Source organism: Sceloporus occidentalis, unplaced genomic scaffold (assembly GCF_023333645.1).
Source record: "Sceloporus occidentalis isolate IW3139 unplaced genomic scaffold, rSceOcc1.0.p SCAF_13, whole genome shotgun sequence".
NCBI classification, from domain to species: Eukaryota; Metazoa; Chordata; class Lepidosauria; order Squamata; family Phrynosomatidae; genus Sceloporus; species Sceloporus occidentalis.
The window spans coordinates 14,488,681-14,512,753 of record NW_028316993.1 but is presented as its reverse complement, the minus strand read 5'-3'; the positions used below and the strand labels follow the sequence as shown (position 1 = coordinate 14,512,753).

Sequence of the window (24,073 nt, the reverse complement as noted above, 5' to 3'; positions counted from 1 at the left end):
TTAAGTGGTTTACAATTTGTAAGCTAACTGCCCCCCAACAAGCTGGGTATTCATTTTAGCGATCTCAGAAGGATGCAAGCCTGAGTCAAGCTTGAGTCCTTAGCTGGCATTGAACCTGCAATGAAGTTTGTGAGTGAGTGGCTACCAGTACAGGCATTTAACCACTATGCCACCAGGGCTTCCCATAGTGATCTATGGGGATCACCAGGGTTCCTCATAGACTGCACAAGCCAGCCAAAGCATGTCCAACTCCCTCCAATTTCCTCTGTAGTCTTTCTCAAAAGGGCAACAGTATGTGATGGGACAGACTGGATGAGAAGCTAACTACAAGGATTCCAGCCATTAAGTTTAATGTGTGCATGCAAGGAAATGCAACATTGAATGAAGTCCGAGATGGTCAAAATGCAGCCCTCCAAATGGTCAAAGTGCAAGTCTCCAAATATTAGTATGTAAAGAGATCTTGTAGCACCTTTGAGACTAACTGAAAGAAAGCAATTGGCAGCATGAGCTTGTGTAGACTTAAGTCTACTTCCGCAGATGCATTTGGAGGCAGTAGACTTAAGTCTATGGAAGCTCATGCTGCCAACTGCTTTCTTTCAGTTTGTCTCAAAGGTGCTACAAGATTGCTTTACATACTGATGTTACAGACTAACGTGGCTATACTTTTGAATTCTCCAAAGATTGTTGCACTGCTGCTCCCAGCAACCCTAGCCATGTCTGTGGTGTTGAATTACAGTTGTGGACTCTATAGTGATAGGTTGTGGAGTGCTAGAAGTTGCAGTTCAGCAGCAAAGGTTACACTTTTTCTAGGGTCATTCACCTACGATGAGGGAAGGCAGACAAAATCTAACACAAAGACTAAGGCCCATTGGGTTGGCCACTGAATCTCTTTCAGTACATGGGAGAGTGTCCCCACACATACACGCTTCTGAAATGGTCAATATAACTTACAAGGGCATTTAGAGCAAGCCATTTGGGACACCTCAACCTCATCCCATACCTTCCTGCCATCTTTGTTGCATCCTTTACATGCTCCGTGGCCAACCCTACATGCAACTGAGATCTGGATGCAGGCCCAACTCCAGTGGTTGCCCATGCCTTTAGACAGCCACTAATTCCCATTTTTGTAGTGCAGGTGAAGGTTAAACATTGATAAATCAAAGGAGGCAGTGGGAACAAAAGCTTTCTTAGCACCAGAACAGAGGCAGTGTCAGAGGGAGAAGGATTTTATGTAATCAGTGCACTCTCTCGCACTTCCAGTATGAATTATTCATTCCAGAGGCAGCTCTTCCCTCGGTGAATTAATTTATATCCCTGGCAGTAAATACATGCTGATCCCTCCTAAAAACCTGCACATCAGCGTAGAATTAGAACCTTGCAGTGTTTATGCCTTTCCAAAAAGGGAGGAAGCTGGGAAATGAGGGAAAGGGAGAAGAGAGTGTAGCTGCACTCTTGCTCCTGTGTTTCAGAAAATCATTAGTAAGAGGATAATTAGGTATAGGCTAGAGAAATCGGTAAAGGCTCCATCCACACAAGGGTCATTAGCATTATGACAAGACGGACTCTAAAAAGGGTTGTTTTTTCCCCTTTTTCTTTAAAGTTTGTGCTTTAAAGTTGTTAGTCGGAGCAAACCAGGGAGGAAAATTAGTGCCAGATATAATGGTTTATGATCACTCCCCCGACGCTCGTCTTTTCCCTCTGTGGCATTCAGCAGAGAAAGAGAAATTGAACATTGCTGCAGAATGGATTTGTCATCTGGAGGTCTTTTGTAGAACATCCAGGCAAGACACAGCAGAAGGATGATGACTTAAGACACTTGGTACAGTCCTCCGACTCAAATAGGTTGCATTGCTGGGTTGTACCACCTTCAGATGCTGGATGAGGGATGTGCAATACTGCCCTACTCATCTGAAGGCAAACTTCACTATATACAGGATAGAGTTCAGGGTGCAGCTGCTGGAAAGGAGTAAAATAAAGGCATGCCCCCAGATAAATGGACTTGCTATTGCTAAATCAGATTTCTTCTTCCCACATGTAAATTTCCATCAGCCTCCAAGTTTCTAGCATTACAGAGAGTGAGATATTTATTATTATTATTATTATTATTATTATTATTATTATTATTATTTATAGTCCACCCAATCAATAGCCACCATTAAAACTGAACTTGACACCTTATCACCATACTCACACGTCTTGCATTTATTTGACTGTTCATACAGTCTGATGGTAAAGGTTCTTCCTGGGCACCAGTTCACTCCATGCATCTGAGGAAGTACACCAAGTCTATAAAAGCATATGCTACAACTTCTTTCACACAGTCTCAAAGATGTGAAGTCAAAGGCTTTCATGGCCGGCATCCATAGTTTTTTGTGGGTTTTTTGGACCATGTGGCCTTATTCCAGAGGAGTTTATTCCTGCCGTTTCGCCAGCATCTGTCACTGGCACCTTCAGAGAATGCCAGCCACAGATGCTGGTGAAACAGCAGGAATAAACTCTTCTGGAACATGGCCACATAGCCTGAAAAACCCACAAAAAACTATAATCTCAACGGTGCTACAAGATCCCTTTGCATACTGATATTCCAGACGAACACGGCTACGTCTCTGAATTCTGCTCAAATTATAAGTTATTGCAATGCTAGAAAATACAAAAGGAAAATTTCATCTGAGAGGGCAGAAGCCTTGTTTTTTGTAAGGGATAAAATAGTTGTCCTCTAGTGAATATAGATGTCTAAGAATTCCTCAACAGGAGAATCAATGTAAAAAATTTCCCTGAAGGTGGAAAATATCAATGGGACCACCTCAAATCTATTGTTTTGTTTTGTTTCTAAACGTTAAAAGGGGTGGAATATTTAGTCTGAGCATTGCTATTATGGTTTTGGTTCCATTTGCCTCTCTCCTTCCCAGATTCAAGTGATTAGTTTTGTCACTGAACAGAATTGGGATTCGCTTGAAGTGTTTGACGGTGGGGATAACACTGCCACCATGCTGGGCAGCTTCTCAGGTAAGTGCTAAAACTGATGCAGACAGAGGTATACTCTCCCTGCATGCAATGAAATAAGGATGGTTTTGGTTTGGAAAGGGATAGCAGTTCCTACATCTGGGATGGAGAAATTTAAAATGTGTTTCACATGACATTTAAGATACATATAAAATATTGCAGAGTGGGTTGTCTTAAGTGCATGAAAATCTAGGCATTTTATCCAGGGGGAAGAAATGCAATTTGCTCCAGGGATGAGATTGAATGCATTTAGAAGTGATAGACCAGCTGCATCCTCACTGCAGAAATATTCCAGTTTAACACCACTTTAACTGGCATGGCTCACTGCTATAGCATTCTGGGAATTGTAGTTTTGGGAGACATTTCGCCTTCTCCATTAGAGAGCTCTTGTGCCACAGCAAACTGCAGTTCCCAGAATTCCGTAGCATTGAGCCATGACATTTAAAATAGTATCCGCCTGGATTATTTCTGCAGTGAGGATGCAGCCACTGAGAATCCAAGTGAAGTAGAGTGTGAAAAATTTGTGTGTGTGTCTGAGACAGAAAGAGAGAGAGAATGAACTGTGTGGAAAACAATAACCTTTCCTGGTAACATTGATCTGTTGGCATGCTTTTCTTAAGTATAGGACTGTGTCCCCCAAAATGGACTAAGAAACTGAGCAAGCAAGTAGCATATTTAAAAATCCACTGGGGGAAAAATTGTAAGCAATCTATCAAAGGAAAGATGTAGAAGTTGGGGAGGGGAAGAGATGGTTAGAGTGCCTTTCTTCTCCAAAGTCTATTTGTGTTTTTAACATTCATCCGGAGTGTCTTGTGGGCCACTATCTTAAGGAGCCGTGCCTTCTTTTCTCCAGCGCTGCTTTGGCTCCTGAATTTGAATTGACTTTCAGCCCCCTTCCCAAGTCATCATTCAGCTGGCAAAGAGGGGAGAAAACCACCAGAGGTTCCCCAATGATTCTCCTTTGCCCTCCACCTTCCCGTGCCTTTTTCATCTCCAAATCTTCCTCTTGGTCTGTTAAATCCGACAGAATAATGCTTGATGGGATGAAAGAAGCATGTCTCTGTGCTTTGATAAACTACATTTTGAGGGCTCCTCTGCCATCCTCATTGGAGTCAGATCAAAAAGCCGGAGCTGGCCATCTGAAGGGCTATCTGCTCAGACATGCAGAAGCTTCCTTCACATAACAAGATTTTAGATAACAGATGTCAGGTTTCCCCCTGTGGATTGCCCCCAAACACCAGCAAAATAGCAAGGGACACCCTACAAATCTAGTTCCCCATTGCCCCATTTGAATGAATGAAGTGGACATCCAAGACTAGTCCAAGAGTAGCAGTGTTTTTTTTTTCATAACTCAATAATGTTGAGTTTCTCTAGGCATCACTGTTATCTCAGCTGCAGCAACAAAAATGCATATAAACTTGGAGAAGAGTTTGGGAAAGCTACCTTTTGGACTACAATGCCCAGTATCCTCCAACCAGCATGGCTGGCTGGGGGATACTGGACGTTGTAGTCCAAAAGGTAGCTTTCCCAAACCTGGGAGTAGATTCCTCAAACTATAACCGGGAGTTTTCCAAGCTGTAGCACCCAAAAAGTAATTTTCCCAAGCAGTTGCTTTGAGTGCAAGCCCCTAGTTAGGTCAACCCTCCTTGTTTTATTCATGGGAGATGGGATTCGGCCCCCCAGAATGGATTCTCATCCCCAAGAGAGAGAGAGAAACTTCAAAGAAGATCCCAGTGTGGTCTGGATCACTCCAGCGTAACAGAAAAATGCACTCTGGTTACAACGCTTGTGTTTCTGTGTGTGGTTTTCTTGCCCTTTTAGGAACTACGGTCCCTGCATTATTGAACAGCACCTCCAACCAGCTCTATTTGCATTTCTGCTCTGACATCAGTGTCTCTGCTGCAGGATTTCACCTAGAGTATAAAAGTAAGGACACTTCCCTGCTGTGTGGTTTTGGTTGCCAGGAAGGTGGGTGCTGCGATAATGCAATTGGGCTTCCGTGTCAACATTAGCAGCCCTAGCCAGCCAGGTGAGAAATACTGGAAGTTGCAGTCCATCTGCATCTGAAAGCCTGCATAGCTCCCACCCGATTGTAAAACCTCTCCAAGTTCCTAGCCCTTGTGATCTCAAGAAAGCTGCTAGGAATATGAGATAGGAGAGCACTATGGAAAATAAGTTCCCTGCACAGAGAATACATTTCCTGCACAGAAAACAGGAGACACAGAAAACAGGCCTATGTTGAATTATTATGCATGTTACTAGATGCTTGAGCTAATAGTATTTACAGCAGAGATAGGAAATCCTGTGGCTCTCCGGATGTTGCTGGACTACACTTCCCACCATCCCAATACCATTGGTGATGCTTTCTAGGACTGATGATGGAGTCCAATAACATCTTAGGGAAGGAAGAGTTTTCCCATTGTTGGTTTGTCCCCTAGTATATTCTGGCCTAGTGCTACTGAGAGGCTTATTTGGCTGATCTTCCTGCAGTTGCCTATTTGGGTTGTGGTCAGGTCACAACATGCCAGAGTTGGGTCATGTCACAGGAGCTCAATCTGCCCTTGGCATCTCTGAGGGGGCCTTAAGTCCAAGGCATGTTGCAGGCTTATTCATTTATCTTCATATCCATTCCATCTTTCCTGCCACTAAGTCAAAATGGTGCCCATAACTCACCATCTCTCCATTTGATACTCACAACAGCCCTGTTAAGCAAAGAGAAAGGAACGAGAGAAAAAAAGATTTAGACTGGCCAGTGATTGTCATGGTTGACTGGGGACATTATTGGGCTTTTCCTTCCAGAAACGAGTTCCAAGAAAAGCCCTAAAAGAGAATCTCATTTGAACACCAAAACTCAAGCCCATCTCTCTAGTAGGGAGACATCAGAGTGGTACCAAATAGCCTTGAACTTTTCAGAGATCTTCTCCCCTTTGGGCCAGATTCTGAGATGGCCACACTAGAAACCGATGCCAAAGTACTGCTCTCAAAACTTGGACAAATCAGTAGTCCAGATTTCCTTCTCTCCTGATATTAGTCTCCATCCAGATTTTGGCAGAGGAGTTGGTGTGCTTGCAGTTAAGTTGCATACTGGGCACACTAGGCACGTCAGTCTTCTTGCACACAAGGCTGAGCACCTGCACAGTTTTTCTCCTCCTGTGCAAAGTGGTAAGATATTTGCTGCCTTTCCAACTGAGGGGTCTTGCCTTTATGGGAACAATTTTTTTGTGCAAAGTGTGGAAAAAATCATGATGGCTGCCATACTTGTGCAATCGGTGACCTTAATCAATAAACCAGCCCTTTCCAAGTCTTTTTTCTTCAGTTTGCCCATCCTTCAGTGCTTGATACATCGGTGGGTGTGCTTTGTTTTGCAATGGGAAGCAGCATTAGTTTTATGCAGAGGTGTTTTCTGTGCAAATTAAGCAAACCTCGTTGAAAAGCAAAGCACTCTTTTCATTGTTGTGCGGAAGGCAAGAGCGCTCATGGAAACCAGTGATTTCTCAAGAGGCTGCCTCTGCATGTTGGGGAAAAAATCTCCCTCATTGAGAAAAATTTTGTGACTGTTCTTCACATTCCCCCCAAGAAATACATGTATCATTTTAGGGCTGTTTGTGACAGTAAGCAAAGTGAGGCAATTGCCTCAAACAAGAGATGTCAGGAGAAGAGGCAAAGTATCAGTGGGAAGAATTTCTAGGGCTGCCCTGTTCATCCTATTCCATCTGGGTCATTGAAGTAAGACACTTAGCTGCCATTTTCTGTACATGGAACTTAAAGAAAACATCATATTTTCCTTTGCTCTGGCAGCAAAATATATTAGGCCAGCCCTATATGATGTGCACTCATTCTCCTCTTCTTTCTTTCTTGCAGCCGTGGGCCTCTCCAGCTGCCCAGAACCCACAGTTCCTAGTAATGGTCTGAAGATCGGGGAGAGATACCTGGTGAACGATGTGGTCTCCTTTCAGTGTGAGCCAGGATATGCGCTCCAGGTACCTAGCATTCCCTGGCCTATGCAATTCCATATGGGTCTCTCTTGATGGCAGTGCTTTGTGGTTCCAAACTGTGCATTGAGGATATGGGTGCTGCTTACTTCTGTGAGGTGACAGACATGATGCAAAGAAGAGGGTTGCAATCCACAATGTGAAGGATATGAAAGAGAGTATATAACTGGGGCTAAGAGAACTAAAGTACATTATGCACATATGTAACCCTGTGAGTTACATATGTTCATAAGTGTGGCTTCCTCATGCGTGTGCTTCTTTAGGGATGGGGTGGGTGAGGTATTCTCTATCTCTTTGTGCCCCCCTCCTCTGTCAAGCCCTAGAATCCACTGCAGTGTCTGCTTAAGGATGGAAAGGAGGGAGGGATTAATTTAGACAATGAAAATGTGGCTGCTCTGGGTTTATGGGGAAGGGAAAAGAAGGTACACTCTATCTGTGAATGTATCCTCATTTCTTTCCCCTTTGGAGCTGAGACCAGCTGCTGCTTCCTCATCTGAATTGTCTCCCCACTGGTAAACAGCAGCAGCAAGGTCATCTCCCAGGCTTTGGCATCTGCAAGGGCATGGAGAGGACACAAAACTACATGGACAAAGTTCTGTGCTCTACCTGCTTGTCATAGGACCTCAGCCTAGGTTGGTTGTGGAACCTGATCTTTGCAGGTCCTTTTTAACAATAAAATAAAAAAATAGCCTGTCCTTCACCACCTGAGAGTCCTGTTCAGATTGGAACTAATATCAAAGAGACCAAGAAGCAACCAGTTTTGTATTTCCATATTCTAACAGCCTATTTTCCTTGCTTGGTGCAGGGACATTCGCACATTTCCTGCATGCCAGGGACTGTCCGCCGATGGAACTATCCTCCTCCACTTTGCATTGGTAAGCAATGATGGCCTCCTTGAAACTAAGACACATTCATTAGGAGACACCCTCCCTAGACAGACTACCATCTCAGGGAAGAGGGTAGGGAGGGCAAAGCTGATTCCTTGCTCACAACTCCATCCAGTGCATCATATCCCTATGATATCATAGGGAATTGGCACCTTACCTGATGTCTTTTGGCCCATAAAGGGCTGGAGGGACGGAGGTATCCATGGATGTTCCAGTCCCATTACATGCATTGATGATTTATTGTGATGTTGGTTGATTGATGTTTGTGATTGTAATAAATCTATATATTACATACAATGGTATTATAAAATGGTATCGTTATATAAAACAGTAAAATCAAGGTTTGCTTTTGGGGATCTATATAATTTTAGAATATCCATGGATAAAGAATCCATGGGTATGGAGGGCTGACTGTATGTACATGCCTTTGTCTGTTGATTTACATGGTGGCCCCATGGATTTCATAGGGTTTTCTTAGCTCCATTTCTAACTGGCCCTGTCCGATGGCTGAACAGATAAGCATCTGTTATCCAAAGGCTGTGATCATTTGGCTCTTGCCGGCTTCTCATTTCACAGACCCTCCCTTCCTCATATGTTGAATAAGCATGCTTAAGAAGGCCTGAGTGGGGTTAACCTGGAGTTAAGGAGAGACAGGAGACTGGGATGTAAAGAAGAAAAATAGTAACATCTTTCAGCTGAGAAATGTTTGTATTGCTTTCTTCAGGGGGAAGCAATTTGAAAATTGACCTGCGGGGATTTTTAAAAGACAGGTCTCCCAATCTTGCAATTGGCAACTGAAGGATTTGGAAACAGATCTTTCTTTTTAAAAAAAAAAAATCTCTGCAGGTCAATCTTGAAATAGCTTTGCCCTGAAGAAGGCCAAACAATTTCTTCTCGCCAGAACGTACTGGGCTATTTCTTGGAATATAACCTTCCTTTTTAACCTCCTGAATTTCCATCTGTTTTTCCCATTGTGTTTTATCAGATGCTTCTTGTTGCTAGTGCTTCCAAAGAGTTTTAAAGCACCTGTGTATGTTTGTGTATGTGTGTACCTTCAAGTTGCTTGTCAGCTTATGGCAATCCCATGAATTTCATTGCCTTCCTCTGATGTATAGTGTGCAGAATCTGATATTCCTTGACAGTCTCCCATCCAAGTACTAACCAGGGCTGACTCTGCTTAGATTCCAGTTTCAGACAGGATCTGGTAGCTTCAAGTTATATTGTTCTTGTTGGGTTTCTTCAAGTCATTTCTGACTTATGGTGACCCTAAGGAGAACATATCACATCCTACTCTCAAACCACTGCACCATGCTGGCTCTCTTCAAGATATATAGGCCCACATATTTGACATATAAACATGTTTCTCTGCATTCTTCTCAAATCTGCACATGTTATCAGTGGTGAGAAGTCGAAGGCTTCCACTGTCAGCATCCATAGTTTTCTGTGGGTTTTTCAGGCTGTGTGGCCATGTTCTGGAGGAATTTATTCCTGACGTTTCACCTGCAACTATGGCTGGCATCTTCAGAGGTCGGCGGAACAGAAGTGTGTAGAGTATATATACCTGTGAGACCCTTGTTTGGGAAGAAGTGTTTTTTCCATGTTAATGCTGGAGTTGGCTTGTGTGTTGTACTGTGTTGAATGGTGCAACCTGGAGGGGTGTTGCGTGGAGGACAGAGCCCCCGCGCATATCCTCCACACAATGTACCTCCAGGCTGTGCCATTCAACACAGTACAACACACAAACAAACTCCAGGAATAACATGCAAAAATGACTTCTTCCTAAACATGGGTTGCACATAGAATCATAGTTGGAAGAGACCGCAAGGGCCATCCAGTCCAACCCCCCTGCCATGCAGGAAATCTCAATCAAAGCATCCATGACAGATGGCCATCCAGCCTCTGTTTAAAAACCTCTAAGTAAGGAGACTCCATGACAGATGGCCATCCAGCCTCTGTTTAAAAACCTCTAAGTAAGGAGACTCCACTACACTCTGTCAAACAGCCCTAACTGTTAGGAAATTCCTCCTAATGTTGAGGTGGAATCTCTTTTCCTATAGCTTGCATCCATTGCTCTGGGTCCTAGTCTATTTGGCAGCAGAAAACAAGTTAGCTCCCTCCTCAATATGACATCCACTCAAGTATTTAAACAGGGCTATCATATCACGCCTTAACCTTCTTTTCTCCAGGCCAAACATCCTCAGCTCCCTAAGTTGTTCCTCATAAGGCATGATTTCCAGACCCTTCACCATTTTAGTTGCCCTCCTTTGGACATGTCCAGTTTCTCAACATCCTTTTTAAATTGTGGTGCCCAGAACTGGACACAATATTCCAGGTGGGGCCTAACCAGAGCAGAATAGAGTGGCACTATTACTTCCCTTGATCTAGACACTATACTTTATTGATGCAGCCTAAAATCGCATTGGCCTTTTAAGCTGCCGCATTGCACTTTTGTCTCATGTTCAACTTGTGGTCTACTTGGACTCCCAGATCCCTTTCACTCATAGTCTTGTTCAGTCAGGTGTCGCCCATCCTATATCTGTGCATTTCATTTTTCCGCCCTAAGTGCAGTACCTTACATTTCTCCCTGTTGAAATTCATTTTGTTAGCTTTGGCCCAGCTTTCTAATCTATTAAGGTCATTTTGAATTTTGATCCTGTTCTCTGGGGTATTAGCTACTCCTCCTAATTTGGTGTTATCTGCAAATTTGATAAGTATACCCCCAATTCTGTCATCCAAGTCACTGGTCCCACAGGTATGTATACTCCATACACTTCCATACCAGCCATAGTTGCACGAGAAACGTCAGGAATAAACTCTTCCCGAAGGCAGCCACACAGCCCAAAACCCCCACAAATAACTGTCAGTGGTGTCTTTCAAACTCTTGAAATGGGCAGATTTCCAAGCCCAAAGTGTGTCCAGTCTGCATCCCTTTCTGGGTGGTATGGACTGGGGAAATTGACACCCCCTAAATATAACACCCAGCAGAGGAGGTTTCTCACCCATCCTTAGTAAATGATCAGTGTGATTTGATAGCAGGAAATCTTGTCCTAAGGGGTTTATCACTTTACATGTTGCCACCCTTCCCTTGCTCTCCCTTCCCCTTCATCTTCCCCCTTTTTGCAGAAAGAGTGGAGTTTTAACGCAAAAGCTTTTCAAGTCGCTCATTCCTCCACCGTCCCCTTGGCTAAACCAAGTGGCTTAAAATCTGCTTGTCTGCAGAGAATGAACAAAATAGAATATCGATCTGCAACCCGATGAATTCCATGATCTCCAAACACCTGAAAACAGCCACCTGCTTTCCCATGCAAAGTGGTTGTTCTTGGTTTTTTTGTCTTTGGGGAGGAAAAAAGGATGCTTAATTTGGTTCATAAATAGGCACTTGAGTCTCAATCTGTTGGCTGCGCATCCTGAATGAACAATTGCCTTTGACAGTGTTGGTGCGTCTGTGAGTTTGTTTCCCTTCCTCTTTATATCCTTCCTAAACTATACTAAAGACTTACCATTTTTTAAAGAAATTGTGTTAAGGAAGGCAGTGACAATCAAGGTTTGCTGAAATATTACCGAATCCTTGCAAAACCGAGGGAGTGGATTTTTTTTCCTCATCCTTTAATCCAGATGTTATCCTTCTTAAATAATTGAGGAGGAGTTCCATTTAAGCAGACATCAAGAAGGTGGGGAGTTGGGAAACAGCAGAGTCAGCAGAACAAAAAATGCATATAATGAGCCGTTAAATGGAGGGGGATCTGGGCTGTCAGTTTCAGCATGGATTAAAAGAGCAAGCCTCCACTTTTTATTTTAGACGGTACAAGCAGGGTCCTACCTAGGACAGTTTGCTGAAACTATTAGGAGGCAAGCATGATGGGAAGGGATAGGTCCTGGGAGTAGTTACTCAGGACTTCCACTCCCAGCTATAGTGTGAACTTTAAAGAAGCAATCCAATGTGTTGGACACTGTCTCCAAAATAAGTATTCAGAGCCTTGGACAGCTCCTATGCTTCTATTTACTGTACGGAACAGATTCGCCAGCCCACTGGCATGAAACCCAGCTGCCAATGAGCATAGGATTTAGGTCCTCATTCCCACTTACAAAAACAAGTGGTTTGCAATCCGAATCGATGGATCAATTCGACAGGAGAGCATGGTTCCCACTACATTTGCCCCAATCACTTATTTTACCCTGTAAAATAACCTACTTGTGGTTCACATTCATGAATGAATCTGTTCAAAATGGACCCGCTCCCAGTCAGCCGAAGGGCAAATTTAAATCGATTCCGATCCACATCTGGTTCACATTTGCGCAGAATCGATTCATCCAAAAAGATTTTTTTAAAATATTTACATATTAGTTGTTATATTCTACCTTAAGTTGATTTGGAGGTCTTTCCTCTCCTATACTCTTCCCTCACAAGAACAACCCCATGAGGAGGGTCGGATGGAGGGAGAGTAGCTGACTCAATTTCATGGTTCAATGGGGACTTGAATCTGGTTCTCCCACATTCCACTGCAATTGTTACGCCACACTGGCTTTGATGGATTGTGGCTTTATGAGCATGAGTCAATCAGGTCCACAAACCAGACTCACAAATCAAAAGCATGCAGAAAAGGGTATAGACTGAAATGCATTAAAATGTATATATATGCAAAACAATTTTAGTGTATAAGAGAACTGTTCAAATCCTATCAGATTAGTGCATGGATAAGTTGGCTTTTGGAGCCTCAAACGAAATATAAAACAAGTTGCTAAATTGCAGAAAGAAAAGGCTGGGAAGCTAAGCTATGCAGATATTCAGAAACGTATCTCAAACTAATAATGGCTGTAACTTGTGGCATATGGTCACAGGTCCCTATCCCAAATGGTGCTCCCCAGTGTCCCATTCCTTCAGAGATATGGGAGAAAGATTTCAGAGAGGTGTCCTGTCAGGTTTAAAAAGAAAGGTGTTTTTAATTTGCAGTTCTTCCACTTTTGTGGGGTCTTGTGCTCCTAACCCCAGTGAATGTGGGGGGCCCACTGTAGTTCCACTTCCCTGGCGAACACTGAGCAAAATCATCCCATATACCCAATGGAATAATAATAATAATAATAATAATAATAATAATAATAATAATAGGTAAGGTTCAGTGTCACAGGCCAATCTGAGGCCTCATTCCCACTACCTTTTAAACCGGATCACAAATTGATTTGAACCGATTAAAATGACCCTGGTTCCCACTTGGTTCCCATTTAACCAAGTTCCCATTTAACCCACATCTTGGTTCCCATTTAACCCACGTCTTTTTGATGCTGATTTTTTTTCTTTTGTTGTTTTTCTTTCTTTGTGACTAATTTGTCCTCCTGTAACCTTAACAGCTCAATGCGGAGGGACCATGGAAGAAATGGAAGGGGTCATTCTCAGCCCTGGCTTCCCAGGCAACTATCCCAGCAACAGTGACTGTACATGGAGGATATCTTTTCCTGTGGGGTTTGGTAAGAAAATGCACTGAGCATCTCCCATCCACACCAGAATCCTCAACCCTAAGTGGGGAAAACAGCACAACTCAGCCCAAATGGTGGCTGAAAGTAACACAAGATCACTTTGAGTGTGAAGAGGGCCCATGGGGGGATCACAGGGCCCCTGCCTTTGTGCAGTTCCCCACTTCTGATCTAGACAAGATGGCATGGTAGAATCTGCAATTTCACCCCAAATATTCAAGGAGCTGCCAGACTTTATTCCCCCAATAATTTTGGTACCTTGGACAGTTCTTTACAATTTGGACTAAAGCCTAGAGGAGATTGACTGGTCCACTAACATGGAATCCTCCAGCAGCCACAAACCAAAGTCTTTTTTTGGTGCTGAAGTGCCTCCTTTTGCCCTTGACCTGCAGGTGCTCACATCCAATTCCTGAACTTCTCCACTGAACCCAACCATGATTATGTTGAAATCCGCAATGGGCCATATGACACCAGCAACATCATCAGCCGCTTCAGTGGGAGTGACCTCCCGGGCTCCCTTTTGTCCACATCGCATGAAACCACCATCTATTTCCACAGCGATCACTCACAGAACAAGCCTGGCTTCAAGGTAGAATATCAAGGTAAGAAGGAGGCAGCAGAGGGAAACCAGTACTGCCTTTTAGGGCTTATGGGGAGAGCACTGAATGTGAGAGCCACTGTCACCTTTTGAAGTGAAACCTTGGGGATTTAATCCAAATGGCTGTGAAAGGGCTACACAAGAGCCTCGCTTAATCCTAATAGCCTAGGATGGTTTGCTGTGCCAATACAGACAATGTGTTTTCCTAGAGGGCCTATGCAGTCTGCTTGGAAATACAATCTAAATTGCATTGCTTGAAGGCTTGAAGGACCCCGATGTAACAGAGGAATTCCCTGTTGCAAAGGTCTTCGGTTGAGCTTTCTTGCCCCTAGCTGTTCTCACTCTGTCTCTGAAGTGAAAGCATCTGAAGCTTTGCATCTGTCTTCCAGTTGTTAGCTTTATTATTTCCTATTCCTATAGAATCATCAATGTTTACAATGCCTTGCATGAGTGCTACGCAAAGTAGTGGTCCATGGACCAGGACCAGTTCCTGAGCCATCTGCCGCTGGTCCCTGGAGAGCATCCAGGAAAGAAAGAAGCTATCATAGTCAATGGGCACAGATGTGGTACTAGTCCCTGGCACATTGGGGAGAAAAATATTTACTAGTCCAAAAAAAATTAGCTAGCTTAAGAAACACTGCTTTATACAATAACAGATGCACAAACAGTTTCCAGTCTAAAATCTGATGGCGGACAGTGGTGGCTGGTGTCTCATGGCTTAGTCCATTCCAGTTTTTAGCCTGAACTTGAAAGCATCTTTCCAAAATGCTGAACCATGGGAGACATCGTTCAGAACCTTGGATGGTACTTTTAGAGTTCAAACTAAACCTCAGGATGGATTCACTCTTTCAGGATACTCTGTCCTGGGCTTTTGCCATGGAGAGAGTGGAGCCTGCAATATCCTGGGTTTCATATCCAGGGGAAAAGTCCAGCACAGAGGAGGAGGAGGAGGAATGTGTGCATGCCCTTGCAGGCTGCTGTAGTCTCAGAAGGGGAGAATGAACATGACTGCAGTGAAACCTGCCACCCCCCAGCACACACACACCCCCAAGAACCCACCTTTACATTAGGTGACACCCGGCACGGGGACGCCACTGGAAACTAAGCACCTCTTTGGTAAAAGTATAAATATGAAAGTTCCTGTTCAAAAAAAAACCATATGTGTACATAACCTTCAGTTACACACATGCCTATGACCAACAGGATTTTACCCTCTATAGCTGTTACATTGCATTGTGTTACATTGTGCTGGCTAGGAGTTTTGATGGATGACTCTTTCTCAGTCTGTTTGTACTTCCCCTCCCCTCTCAAGTTTGCTGCACCATCTGTTACCAAGGCGCCAACATATAATTTGTCTATTAATTCCAAGGTGCCAACATACATTTGTCTATTAATTCAATATACGAATTACCGTAGAGCGGAATTTGTCATGACAGCATATGTAATTACAAATTAAAATACAACAAAATCAATGCAATCCAATTAAAACACAATCAAAATGAAAAGCTGCAAAAGCATGATTTGTGACAGCAAATGTTAAAAACATCCAAGGCAACAAATATTGAAAGATTTAAAATTATAGCCAATCATCTTTTAAAAAAAAAAATCTGACACCAAGGAAAGTCCAAGATATTTTGCTTCAAATTCTTCTTGATTATTCTTTTCTTTTCTTCTTTACTGATAGGCAAGTATAAAAATATATGTATTGGGGGGGGGGGGAATCATGTATTCGGAAAATGTGCACAAGCAAGCTTTAGTCAATGGGACAATGTACACATGGGGAAACATAAATGTCAAAATATACACAATTTCAATGAAAGATTGTACCTTGTGTTAGAACGAAACACAAGGCTACCTTATACAAAGTCAGAGCTTAAGTGTGTCTTAGAGATTCTGATTTCATTCTCACAATATGCAGAGTGAATGGTGTGCAAAGAAATGGGCACTTCATGACATCTGCAGTTGCCATTGCCTTGTTGTTGTTCTTTTAAACCCAAGTATTGGATGGGTTGCTGGGCTTTTGTGATCAATAACCCTTTCCTTCTGTGCTTGCTGCACATATATGTTGTGCTAAATAAAGAGGGAAGAGACTAGTTTTTTGCAAAAATGGTTCCAGAGCAATGGGGGAGAGAGAATGATGTGGGGGACATCTTGTCATTTGGGGGCTCGGGGGGGGGGGGGGGATCTTCATAGCGACTGCCGGCTTTTTGACAGGCATCCAGGTGAGACACCCATTCTCATCAAGGGTTTTTAAAAGTGAATATTGTTTATACAGTGTACCCATGCCATACGCGGGTGCGCTATATGCGGCTTTAATGTTACACAGAAGGTTAAGCTGCCAGAAGTATAATGGCATATGTGCTGTGCTGCGCATAGGGATGCTCCCCCATTAAAACAAATGGGGTTTGAGCATGCGCGTTTTTCCCCATGCGGTGGGGGTCCAAAATGGATCCCTTACATATGGAGAGGGTCCACTGTATTTCTAATCTGTGTAGCCCAGCACTGAGTGTTGGTGGCTCTCCAGAGGTTCAGAGACATGTGCTTCCCAATCCTATTAGGAGAAGCTAGAGAATGAACTTTTCACCCAACACACACAAGATGTGAGCTCTGCCTACTTGGGGGCTGCCACTTCCCCCCAGTGACAGAATGGAACACATGAGGCTTGAGCTGAATAGAACCATTTGCACATCCTACCTAATATCATCTACATTTAACCTGTAGCAACTGTTTGACATCTCGTATTTGATAAATGAGATCATATCATACCATTTGCTTCCTGATCCTTTCAGCCTAAGAGACTGAAGCCAGGGCCTTCTCCATGTGGTCCCCCTTGACTCTTAGCCATACCAAGGCAGTAATAAGTAAGGTGAAAATGTTCTTAGGAGATTCTTAACTTTAAATTTACTATCCCCCTTTGATTTGCAGCCTATGAGCTCCAGGAGTGTCCTGACCCCGAACCCTTCGCCAATGGCATTGTCAGAGGAGCTGGTTACAGCGTGGGCCAATCCATTTCCTTTGAGTGCCTCCATGGTTATCAGCTTGTTGGACATCCAGTCTTGACCTGCCAACATGGAACCAATAGGAACTGGGACTACCCATTGCCCAGGTGTGAAGGTATGGCTTTATTCAGTCACCATTCAGGATGCTGCTTGGTGGAAGGAAGGAAGGAAGGAAGGAAGGAAGGAAGGAAGGAAGGAAGGAAGGAAGGAAGGAAGGAAGGATCTGTCCCTGCATCCTCGCATAATCACTGACATTTTATCTTACTGGTTCCGGCTCTAGGAAGAGTATGAATAGTGCATTGACTTTAGTCATATTACATAACTTTAGTCACATTAAACAATCAATATATTGGGCAACACGTAATAAGATTTCTTCTGTTCTTCACTGCTGTTACAATGTCACTCACCATCCCCACACACAGATGCAATAAAGGTAGATTGTTGCATTCTGGAACTACCCCTGTTTTTGGTGAGTTTTGTTTGGTTTATAACTCCTGTTTCCCTCTGCTCTCACTATTATACAGTCCCTTGTGGAGGAAACATCACTACCCACAATGGCACCATCTTCTCCCCTGGCTTTCCCAACCCATATCCCAATTCCCAGGACTGCACATGGCTCATTTCAGTGTCCCATGGATATGGCATCTACCTCAACTTCACCTTACTGCAAACAGAGCCATATAATGACTTCGTCACTGTCTGGTAAGTTGGCTTTGTAGACCATCTGAACCCAGTCATGGTAGCACAACCTAAATAAGAAGTTTGGGGACCTTACGTTAGTTCATCTATCCACCTGTTCCTTCACTCCTAAACAGTGCCTGGGGTTGGGATATCAGAACTGTAAGTAAACAAGTATTATAATGTTGACGCCATTGTTTATAGTATGTTAGACTCATGTGACATCTACTATGGTAGCACATAGTATCCTGGTGTTGATGAATGTGCATGGTCTGTGATGAGGCACCAGGACTGAGATCAACGACTGGGCATGCCAGTCTCCCTCTGGACCTGACATCCAGCCATATGTTGCCATCATAGTTGCATAGTATTGCAATAAAACAACCTAGGGGAAAAACCAGGTGGTCATTAACCCGATTTGCAGTTGGGGGATGAAAGTTCACTTCAGGCCTGTACAAACTGCAATTTTCACTTGCAGGTCTGGCAGAGCAGCATAAACTCATGTATCCAAACTGCATGGGTAGACAGGTAGGCAGGCTACCCAAAAGACAGGAATTGAAGCTGTAGGAGGATATGTAGCTACAGTTCAGGGATGGGAATGGGTAGAGCCCTCCAGATGCTTGGGTTGCATCTCCTAGAAGCCCTAGCCAATGGTAAGGAATGCTGGGAGTTGTAATTTAACAACAGTTGGAGGAACACACAATTCCTACCTGTGACACAGAGTGAGAACCTTGTGCCATTCTTCAGTACCCGGTTTCCTGAACAAATTAACCCGCTTGGCTTTTCAGTATTACATGAGCCAGATGAAATCTGGGCTGTCCTACAAAAGTCCCAGCTAGAACTTCTCTCCTGCAGCCAGCAGCCCAGGTGGCCCATAGAGCCAGCATCTGATCCACCACACTCCTGTCCCAAATCATATAGCTCCCCCTCGCACTCTTCTGTATTTTTCTTTTCTTTTCTTTGTCCTTTCCATCTCCTTCTCCCTTTTTTCTTTAGGGACGGACCTCAGCAAACAGCGCCACAGCTTGGTGTTTTCACGGGAAATTCAGCTAAGAAAGCCACCCAGAGCACTTCCAACCAGGTTCTCCTGAAGTTTTACAGCGATGCTGCCAATGGAGGGCTCTTTGCCATCTATTTCTATGGTCTGTACCACTTCCTGAGATGCCAGCTGTTGCTATGATGTGTGTGTTGGTGTGTTGTCTGTAGATTGCACACAGCATGCCTGTATTGCCTCTGTTCGTAGGCTGAGCAAGGAGTTAACTGAGAAGGAAAACTTAATTTGAACAGAGGAACGAGTGAGAAACCCTGCACACGCACACATATACCTACACAGGGTGAGAGAAGCGCACTGCAAAATGTCAAGCCTGTCCCAGATCATATCCATTCTCTTGTAAATGTTACAAGAAATGAATATTTCCTACCATTAACCCACCTCCTCGCCCACAGTAGGTATTCCTCAGGGACATACGCATTCACAATCACATTTGCAAATTGAGTTTTTCCTTTCCTATGACCAAGCTCCAAAGATATATAGATGATGACAGCCACATATGTTGACAGGTTAATTCCTTCACCAATTGGAAGAGCATCTTTGGAATAACAACTACACAAATACTATGTATTGTCTAGTTTGTCTCTCTGTCTCCAGGCCCAAAAAGGGAGGATACATAATGCATTTTGGAAAGATTCTGATCCAGATGGATCAGAGGGTTACATTTCCCAAACTGTAGCTACTAGCTTCTCTGCTTCTTCTGAAATGCTCTTTTGGGGGTCAGGGAGGGAGCAGGAATATCAAACACAAAGAGGCATGAAATCCACATTGTAACCCTTTAGTAACTAATGTATCTTGTTCATCTTCCTCTCTTCTCAGCCTACCAGCTTTCTCGATGCCAGCCTCCAACTATGGTTCCCAATGCTGAAGTCATCACTGAGAACGAAGATTACAACATAGGTATAGACTGCCTACCATCCTTGGTTTCTTCTTTCTAATGTTGTCTGCATCCAACATGTGGGGGGCATTCTTCTCCCCAACCCACCCCAACTCAATGATTCCTCATCTGAGCATGTTTGTAGCACATGCCTAAACTTAACCAAAATGCCATGAGTTCTGTGTGAGCATTCAGATGAGAAGAAACAAGGCAAGGATAGATTATTGCAGGAGAGATAGGGAAGGAGAGAGAAGCAGTGAGTGATGGGACTTGACAGCTGAACATTGCAAAATAGCTCAATAAAGGACACATTTCTTCCCAACAATGCAATCCTAACTAAAGATCCATTGGTCAAAGTGGATTAGGTAGGTGCATCCCTCTGTTTCTCAAGCCCTTCTCAGAAATCTCAGCACTCTGCAACTGATCCCAGAAACCTATTTCATTTTGTGTTTAAATGCAATCCTATCCCTGTGGTTGTTGTGTGCCTTCAAGTTGTTTGAGGTTTACGGTTATTGCAGGTTTTTCTCAGCAACATTTGCTCAGAGGATGTTTAACATTGCCTTTCCCTGAGGCTGAGAGATGTGACTTGTCCAAGGTGACCCAATGGGCTTCATGGCTGAACTGGGAATCGAACCCTGGTCTCCATAGTCCAACACTCAGACCACTACTCCCTTATACTGTTTAGTTTTGCCATAACATTATGGGATCTCTAATAACTTTCATTGGCATGTAGGCATTCTCTGAGGTTGAAATGCATCTTCTTGTCCCCTTTGCCAGGTGATATTATTAGATATCGGTGTCTTCCCGGCTTCACCTTGGTCGGAAATGAGGTCTTGACCTGCAGACTTGGTACCCACCTCCAGTTTGAGGGTCCTCCCCCAACCTGTGAAAGTAAGTGAATTTTGGAGGAGACTAGGTACAGTACAGTATTTATCATTACAATCCATAGACCCATCAGCACAAAGAAACAACAGACAAAAATTGTACAGTATCAGCTAGGATGCAATTTGACATTCCATAAACACAATACAATTGATATACTCCCTAAATACTTTTTAGATACTCTGGTCAATTTGGGGAGTATCCTTCTTTCAAGTAGAGTAAGCAAATCTGCACTTATTTCATTCTATTTGATATTTAATTGAAATGACAGGCAAACCATAGCTTTATTAAGGATACCGGTATATCCAGTATAGGAAAAGACAATTCCAACCATTTTGCTTCCTTTAACTTTTGATACCTTGTGATTGAAAGCTTGGAAATTTGGAATTCAGACGTTCTTTTTGGCTTTATGAGGGCAGAGGGGATGCAAACTTTGGTAACTGTTTGACAAAAATGAATGTAAGAAAATTCCCATACATTTGTGCTTATCAGGTATAATTTGTACAGCTATTTCCAGATTTTTTTTAAAGCCTTTCCTGTAGCTATTAAAGATTGGGAACCTCTCAGAGAAAAAGAGATAGCGACATTAATTCAGCAGTGCAAACAGGACTGAGTGTACATCCAACTGAGATACGAAGGACCCTTACAGGTTCAGCCAAAACGGAGAGATTTTGATTGATTGAATCTAACTGATAGCTAATCTCATCTTGACAGCTCAGGGGGAAACAGCAATGGTATTAAAAATACAAATGTGAAATTACAGTTAAAGTCCTCATCTAAAAGGCGTAGACAGAAAGCAAGGGCTAACATTCTGGTCTGTTGACAAGATCATCCCAAAAATGACAGTCGAAACTGAAAGCTTTCTTCCTTTCATGAGTTGTCTCCAGTGTCCGTTTCTCAGATGTAGAAAGGTCAGTAGGTTGAAGCAGAGGTTGTCCAAAGACCTTAGGGATTGAAAAGTCTCCTCTTTAGGAGATACAGCCCTTCATTTATTGAGAGCCATGCACCACTAAGGCTACATCCACACTGCAGAAATACTCCAGTTTGACACTGCTTTAACTACCTTGGCTCCATAGGCCCATCTGTAGTTTATTGTGGCTGTAGTTTATTGTGGCAACAGAGCCCTGTATCTACATTTCCTAGAATACTATAACACTGAACCATGGCAGTTAAAGTGGTGTCAGACCGGAGTATTTCTGCAGTGTGGATGCATCCTTTTCTCTGGCCTTGACTCAAAGTGACACCGCATCCCTTTTGCTCTTGTTTTCTATTTAGTTCACTGCCCAATGAACGAAATCCTGACAGCCTCCACCGGTGTCATCCTGAGTCCATCTTTCACGGGCAGCTACCCCCATTTTCAAACCTGCTCATGGGTGGTCAAGGTGGAACCAGGGTATAACATCACCTTCACCGTCGAGTATTTCTTGAGCGAGAAGGAGTATGATGAGTTTGGGATCTTCGACGGTGAGTTTGTTAGAGCAGAAGTTGTTGTTGCATGCCGTCAAGCCCTTTCCGACTCATGGCGACCCTAAGGCAAACCTCTCATGGGGTTTTGATGGAAAGTTTCTTCAGAAGGGGTGTGCCATCCTCTGAGGCTGAGAGACTGGGACTTGCCAAGATCAGCCATTAGGTTTCATGTCCAAGCTGGGAATCAGGCCCTTGGTCTCCAGAGTCGTAGTCCAACCCTCAAACCACTATGACACTATGGCTGTAGAGCAGACATTGCAGGTTATATAACAAGGACATGTCAAAAGAGAAATATGTTGGCAGATTATAGAATTATGAATTGTGTTGAGAGGAACAGAGAGGGCTTTTCCCTCCTTAGCCAGGGATATAGTTGAAGGGCTGATGATCTGGGATCTTTGGGTTAGAAAGGTCTGTCTATAACATCATCTGCACCCTGGACTACCCCTTTATCTCTGCAATCCTCACAGTAGCAAATGGGTTTCCCCCAGCCAGAGTGCTTATCTAAGCTTGTTTGAGTTTGCCCTTCAGTTGGCAGGATCCATTAGCTTTACAAAAGACTTGGACCTATTGGAGATGCAGACTGTTGAAAACTTGTGGATTTGGGGGGGGGGGGGTGTTTCTACACAGTTCTGTTCATTTATGGACTCACTTTGGTCCCTCTAAGGAGTGAGGGTGTGTGAAAAGTACAACAGAGGTACTGGAGGGCAGTACATGTGGGGTATTTAAATGTGTTTTTGCATGTCAGGGGGCTTTGTGCCACAAACGTGGGGTCCAGGAAATGCACACAGCCATGGGCCACACCATGTCCACCCTCAAACTGCATAGATCAGAGGTTTGGTTCAGTAAAAGGCAGCATGGCATGTTAAATTGTTTCTGGCACAATCCAGGAGATGTTCTTTGGATGTTCTGAAGCTGTTTGTCTGATTTTTTTCCTCCTAAAGGTCCTTCAGGCCACAGTCCTCTGCTGCTGTCTCTAAGTGGAAATTACTCTGCTCCACTAACCGTAACCAGTACCGGCAACAGAGTCTATCTCCACTGGTCCTCTGATCATGCCTATAGCAGGAAGGGCTTCCGGATCCGCTATTCGGGTCAGTAAGTAGCAGCAACTGAAGTGGTGCATGGGTTGATACATAAAACAGTGGTGAACCGAACAATGTGTGTGTTTTATTTGGATTTATTTTACAATTTGTTTATGTTTGGCATGCTGGAACCTGCGCATTGTGTACAAAATCAGCCCAAGTTTCCTTGGCTAACTCATGTATTCTTCCTCCTCTGTTTTGTCATTGAGATTACCGGCCAAAGTACCCATTTTTGAATGCATTTGTTGGGAAAGAGGAGTTCTGAGCGGACATGCATAGGTGGGAATGCACTGTAAATGGAATGGAATATTATTCAAGCTTCTATCGTCCCTGTTGCGTTTCAGTTAATTTGGTTAAAGGAGGAGTAGGAAGACTGGCAAAAAACATGGCATACTAATCAACATGACAAAGCACCAATTCCGTAATCTACAAGAGAGGATGTGTGCATAAAATGAAGACACCGTTATTTATTCCAGTTTAATTTTTTTCTGGATTTAAGGGCAGTTTCCTTCTACACAACACTAGGGCGATGAGTCCACTTTAACTGCCATGATCCCATCCTATGGAAACCTGGGATTTGGAGTTGAGGGAGAGGTATTGAGACTTCTCGACCAGAGAGCTCTAGTGCCTTCCCAAACTACAAACCCCATTGCATAGGAGGCAGCTGTGGCAGTTAAAATGGAGTATCAAACTATCAGTGTGCAAGAGCCTCAGAAGTCAACAAGGTGTGCAATTAATTCCATAACCGTAAGATTATGGAGACTTCCCCCCCCCCCTTGTTTTTGCACCCTTTTCTAAGTCATGCCTTCCAACTGTCCTGGGCCCAGTTTGCATGAGCCAAATAAATCTGTCTCCTCTTGACAGGGAGTCCAGATGATACAGGACCCAGTCCTCAAGTCTGCCATGAACAGTTTGAACAGTTTCTGGCCTGTTTGATGCCAAACCCAGAAAATACTCCCTCTTCCTGGAAGATCTGGAGCCCTCCATAGTGACATGGCTTAATAGCCATCTGTCTTGGATGCTTTGATTGTGAATTCCTGAATGGCAGGGGGTTGGACTGGATGGCCCTTGTGGTCTCTTCCAACTCTATG

General features: G+C 43.6%; 1 protein-coding gene across 1 annotated transcript in view; it reads left to right on the top strand.

The window, feature by feature from the left end:
- LOC149305054 (CUB and sushi domain-containing protein 2-like) overlaps window positions 1-24,073 on the top strand; it is a 460,431-nt gene that overhangs the window by 382,731 nt on the left and 53,627 nt on the right. The window contains exons 36-48 of the mRNA XM_089478213.1: window positions 2,910-3,006; window positions 4,825-4,929; window positions 6,865-6,983; window positions 7,801-7,870; window positions 13,229-13,345; window positions 13,744-13,953; window positions 16,875-17,063; window positions 17,473-17,650; window positions 18,623-18,768; window positions 19,497-19,577; window positions 20,332-20,445; window positions 21,712-21,900; window positions 22,845-22,991. Of these exons, the coding sequence (XP_089334339.1) occupies window positions 2,910-3,006; window positions 4,825-4,929; window positions 6,865-6,983; window positions 7,801-7,870; window positions 13,229-13,345; window positions 13,744-13,953; window positions 16,875-17,063; window positions 17,473-17,650; window positions 18,623-18,768; window positions 19,497-19,577; window positions 20,332-20,445; window positions 21,712-21,900; window positions 22,845-22,991 (1,762 nt within the window). The remainder of the gene's footprint in view (window positions 1-2,909; window positions 3,007-4,824; window positions 4,930-6,864; window positions 6,984-7,800; window positions 7,871-13,228; window positions 13,346-13,743; window positions 13,954-16,874; window positions 17,064-17,472; window positions 17,651-18,622; window positions 18,769-19,496; window positions 19,578-20,331; window positions 20,446-21,711; window positions 21,901-22,844; window positions 22,992-24,073) is intronic.